The sequence below is a fragment of the Sebastes fasciatus genome, chromosome 22 (genome assembly GCF_043250625.1).
Source record: "Sebastes fasciatus isolate fSebFas1 chromosome 22, fSebFas1.pri, whole genome shotgun sequence".
Classification (NCBI taxonomy): domain Eukaryota; kingdom Metazoa; phylum Chordata; class Actinopteri; order Perciformes; family Sebastidae; genus Sebastes; species Sebastes fasciatus.
Window position 1 is genome coordinate 21,982,495 of NC_133816.1, and position 5,297 is coordinate 21,987,791.

At 38.6% G+C, this 5,297-nt stretch overlaps 1 protein-coding gene across 1 annotated transcript; it reads right to left on the reverse strand.

Moving 5' to 3' along the window:
- Positions 1–359: 359 nt before the first annotated feature.
- LOC141761226 (ladderlectin-like) lies at positions 360–4,709 on the reverse strand. The gene is made up of 6 exons (XM_074624555.1): positions 4,550–4,709; positions 2,506–2,556; positions 2,271–2,380; positions 1,983–2,117; positions 1,786–1,897; positions 360–657 (listed from the first exon to the last, which is right to left on the reverse strand). The coding sequence occupies exons 1-6, from the start codon at positions 4,707–4,709 to the stop codon at positions 590–592; spliced, it is 636 nt and encodes a 211-aa protein (XP_074480656.1). The 3' UTR covers positions 360–589.
- Positions 4,710–5,297: the final 588 nt, after the last annotated feature.

The following is a 5,297-nucleotide window of genomic DNA, read 5'->3' on the forward strand; positions in this document are numbered from 1 at the left end:
GATGGCAGGATAGGAGGGATGAGTTCTTTGTTCCAAGTATATAAGGTTATGATGTAAAGCCCACGGACAGTAATGTCCGGACCGGCTCGGGTTTTGGTTGTGTTTGTGTCTGTTGATATTAAACACAATGAAAACTCTGCTTCTTGCAATATTCTTGTACAGCATCAAGTGATTCATTTGAGTAACCTGTGTTGACTTTCTGACACCATTAAAATTGAACATTGAAGAAAATTGAACTGAGATCTCAGCCGTTCCAGGCCCAAGGCTTGAGATTTCAAGACTCAACACATCCTCCATCACATCGTGTTGTAAAAAGTTTTGCGTGTATTAATTTGCAATCATGAGACTCACAGACTGGCTTTTTTTCAATGCTTGAGTCTTTTAATTGTGTAGAAGATAAGAATAACACTCCAGAATGAAAAGGCCTAAAAGGCTACATTCATTAAGTAGTTTAACAGTAACAGGAAAGAAGTATAGATCACTACATGCAAGAGGCTACAGATGATGAAGACACAGATAATCACACATCCACCCAACACTCCTGTGGTTGTGATAGGTACTGCATGTTCCTCTGTTATCCAAAGAGATATCATGGCTTTCTGGCGCAGACGAACGGCTTTGTGACATAGCAAGGCTGATCGTCAAATTTCAGTTCATCTGTAAAAAGACAGAGGGAGTTATTTAGGGATAAATTGTCTGCTTTCTCAGACAATCAATGAACCATAAAAACTATGTATCTAATGAGGCCAAATACTAAATATTTTAAAATTTTGCACAAAAACTAGAGGACACAGAATTTTTTTTAGAGGTTTATCAATAAATACATATATATATATAAGCCCTACACTGAGTCTTGCTGTGCATTCATGGAGTACTTAAAGTGACTGATTGGGGTGGAACTAGGGATGTCCATAATTAACCGTTTAACTGTTAACCAACATTAAACATTTTAATCGATTAACGCTATCGGTTAAAACGGTTAAAAGCAATGTTAATAATTAACTCAAAAGCTGAGCGGCTCAGAGGAGCGGCTCGTCACCTTAAGAGGCGGAGCCGGAGTTGCAGGATACAGGAAGTCGGCTCCGGTCTCTCCAGCTCGCTTGAGTGGAGCGGAGGAGTTGTAGTTTCATAGCATTTATTCACCGACAAATAAACTGTACACACACTGTCTGCTACACCTACGTGGGACTCAGTTGTCTGTTGTCCTGATACAACGCAGCTGGTACACCGCTGCATGCAAGGCACAAATCTTGTCGGTTAACGGTTAAAACCGGTTAACGAGGGTCGGTTATCGGTTAAGAACATTTTTCAAAATTAGCATCCCTAGGTCGAACGATATGTTTTTTTCAGGATTGATACCGACTATTAGCAATCAGGGAGACCGATAACCAATATTGTGAACCGATACACATTTGCAGTGAAAATGAAAATATTGGCTTAAAAAATGGGAACAACATCAACTCCAACCCAAAACTTTGAAGCAGAAAAGTTCAAATTTGATATTTTATAACTTTATGACTGACTCCATCAAATGCTTTGCACAAACCTTCACCTGCCTGGCCAAGCTAAAGAGGAAGTGGTTTCAGTGTGCCAATTTGTCTTGAAGCCAATGGAATGATATATTGTCAGTTGTCCAATAGTTAGTTTAATGTGCCTTGTCCATTGGAAACCAACCTACCGACCATTATCATCACTTGTACTGATGTCTGCATTGATAATTCTTTAACCATAACCCTGCTAAGACCTCAGGAAAAATCCTTTCTCACGCTCTATATATATATTTACCTGAATAGTTCATCACCAGACAATGTCCAGTCCCATTATTATTATCAGGCTGTCCTCGATCCCAGTTGTCGTACAAAAAAGGTTTACCATCAATCCAGAACCAGGTACCCTCCTAGAAGATCAGAATACAATAGACAGTATGGTTTAAACACACTTTTTAATTTGTTGCTTTACATTGTGTTTAATCAGTGACATACCTGTTGTGCATCAGTGCCTCCGAGCCATGCCTCTGTATCGTTCGAAGTGACACTATGTACCACATTCTGAATATTGTTGTACTGATCGCGGTTGTTCGCTGATGGAAGGTTTCCACCATAGTCCTGACAATGTCTCTATAAAGGATAGAAAGAGTGGAATGGTGTGGAGACACACAAATGACACATTACATATCAAGTAATGCAAAGACAGAAATATGTCAATTAACAACATGTGTAACAGCAGAATGGACGCAGCATAGAAGCATTCTGCACTGAACAGCTGATTACCTCAGCATCAGCCCATTTCATGCGATTTGGAATGTAGAGGAAACAGTGACCACTCCACTCAGTCCAATTAGTGGGGCAAGGTAAGGACCTCTTGACCATGTGACTCTTCACTGAAAAAACATTTAGAAAAGGTCTGAACATGGAGGCATCAATGTAGATTTGAGTGAAAACAGAAAAGTTTCAGCTGTGAAACCAAAACAACGAGGTGAAAGACACTGTGCAGAGCTGAACTCACCTTCTTGAATGAGCGGTCCTGTCCTCTCACCTGGCTCTGCCTCTGGAACAGCTGGAAATTTGACACAGCATTTAGTGACTCGGTTCATGTGCTGCTGTTACTCTACGTTCACAATAATAGCATGCAAACGCTATTTGCTCCCTATTCATTCCAGTGAAGAAGGACAACACGTGGTTACTTCCGGTTGTAAACTAACTGAATAATCAGCAAAATGCGTGTAAAGTATGAAAAGTAAAAGTATTCATCGTGCAGTAAAATGTTCCGTGTCAGTGTTTTACTATTATTTATGATGTTTCTGGATTAATATTACTGCTGCATTAACGTGTATGTTGCATTTTTATGGAGCTTTTTTCCTATCTTTACTCAGGTCTTTCAATTTGAGAACATGACTCATTGATTTCACGATCAGATTTTGCAATGCTTTCCCTCAAAACCCTATCCTCGCACTCAAATAGCCCCTACTCGCGCTTAAATTTGTTCTGCTTCTGCTCAAACTGTATGCTTGCACTCAAGATATATTGTTGCTTGCACAGATTTCATGCACTCCAGCTTCAGCCCTTGTCCTCACACTCAGGCTGTCACACTCTACATTTGTAAATCCACACTCTTGCTTCTGTTTGATTTTCCTTTACTTTATTAATGTATTTATTTTTATGAATTTCAAAATGTATTTATTTATTTTCTATTTATTTATTTATATTTGCATTCATTTTTAATTTATTTTTAAATGTGTGTATTAGTTTGTGTATTTATGCATTTAATTCTGCACGATTTTCCCATTGCATTGACCCCTTATTTATTTCCCTAATCTTATTTGTTTCTGTATTCTTTTCTTTATACATTTATTTGCATATTTCTTACTACAGTGAAGAAATGCAAAGGGGAAATCATGCAGAAATAATTACATAAATACACACATTTAAAAATAAATATAAAAAATAAATAAAAAAGTAAATAAATAAAAGAGTAACTGCAAAATAAATAAATACATTTTAAAATGAATACAAATAAATACATAAATAAATAAATAAATAGGAGTAAATAAAAACAAAGATAGTAGATAGAGTTGTTCCGATACCAATACCAGTATCAGAAATGTGTCCAACACTGGCCAAAATTCGGGATCGGGAATCAACGAGTACGTCAGTCTATGAACTGATTCGATACCAGGGTTTCCGCCAGCCTGAAATGACTCCCCACCAGGCCAAAGCATCGGAGAATTATACATTTTTAAGATGTTTTTTAATCTAAACTGTATTATACAAGTAGCAAACTCCTTTAAGAAATAACTCAGTGCGTAGGTTGTGTGCTTAACGTTAGCAAGTGTCGTGTTTGCGGTCAAGAGAGAGACAAAGAGAGCGAAGGAGCGAGTGTGTGTGACGGAGTGACAGTGAGATGAAGTCAGCCGCAATAGCTGTGAGCGTAGCGTTGCAGTGTGTGTACAGTTTAGACTGTCGTCGGTGAATAAATGCTACAACTCCTCAAGACACAAGCCAAGTTTCCGTGTCTTGTAGGTTTTTTTTCCATACATGAATCGGCGCGTCAGCCCAGCACGGCAGGGATTTACATCTCCATTACAACAGCTGTGACTAATGGCCGTTGTATTTTTATTTAAAAGCTTTTACTATGATGGGTTTTCATCACCAGCAGCTTAACACGACTCATATGCAGCTGAAAAGCGAAACAGTAAAATAAAGCAGATATTTTAAAGTACAAACAGGGAAGCAGGAGATTCTATTAGAAGCTACAAAGGTACTGAGAGCTGAACACACAACGTCTTTCTCACTGGTCTCCTGCATGCTTGTTTGTGGGGGGTTACTAAATAGCAAGCTGCTAAAATCTGTTAAACAAGGTACAAGGATGTACGTAAAAGAGTACAAATACTTGCAAGAACTGAACCTGAACCGCAACTTCAGGTATCGGAACATCTCCAGCTGTAGATGTTTAAGGCTGTGCTAATTTTAACTCCTTTATATAAACTGTTGGATAAGACAAATTGTAATCTGTAAAGTAAAAAGTACAAGATGTACAAGTCAACACTCACCATCAGCTCTGGTCAGAGCCATCACGGCACAGACGAGTAGAGACACAGTCAGCATCTTCGTGGATGAGATGATGATGATGATGATGGTCAAAATGATCTTCAACAAAGTGAAACAGACGTGAGAGTTATACTTCTGAAGAACGTGAGGACTAGAGTCCATTAGAGGAAGTAGAGATGATGATAAGAGAGATGAAGCCGACCTTCTGCAGGATTATCTTCTTTCTTGTCTGTCAGCTTGTAGAGTCAGCCTTCCTGTGTGGAGGTGCTGAACAAGAGAAACACCAGCTCTTATATACTGTGAATTATCTAAATCTTTGTTTTCAATAAATATCTCAACGTACTCCCCCCTTGTGATAAAATCAATGGCTACTGTATTTGTACAGGGTCATCAGAACACCACTTGCCACTCTGTTGGTTACTTTGATAGATAAACAAAGTTCGAGCAATGAGACGGTGAAATTCTTGTCTTTCTTGGCAGAGAAACGGGGAAGCATGACACATAAGATTGAAACATAGATATTAAAGTATCATATCAAATGATGAAGTGAAACACATCAGGTACAGTATAGTTCTCTCAACAACAACAACCAAAATCAACGTCCCCTAGTTACTCTAGATAATAAAATAAAGAGACGGAGATCTAAAACTGTCATCAGACTATCAGAGGTAAGTGAGAGTGGACTGACCTTTTAGCCCCAAGGCCCAAGAGGAGCTGCAGATGTTCAAATGCAAAATGTTTGTAACTGTA

Bases quoted from the DNA above. Each gene is read 5' to 3' on its own strand.
- LOC141761226 (XM_074624555.1), bottom strand. From the start codon at position 4,709: ATGGACTCTAGTCCTCACGTTCTTCAGAAGTATAACTCTCACGTCTGT. The intron at 2,118-2,270 runs GTAATCAGCTGT...TATCCTTTATAG, and splicing joins TGAAATGGGCTGATGCTGAG to AGACATTGTCAGGACTATGG. The intron at 1,898-1,982 runs GTATGTCACTGA...CTGATCTTCTAG, and splicing joins GAGGCACTGATGCACAACAG to GAGGGTACCTGGTTCTGGAT.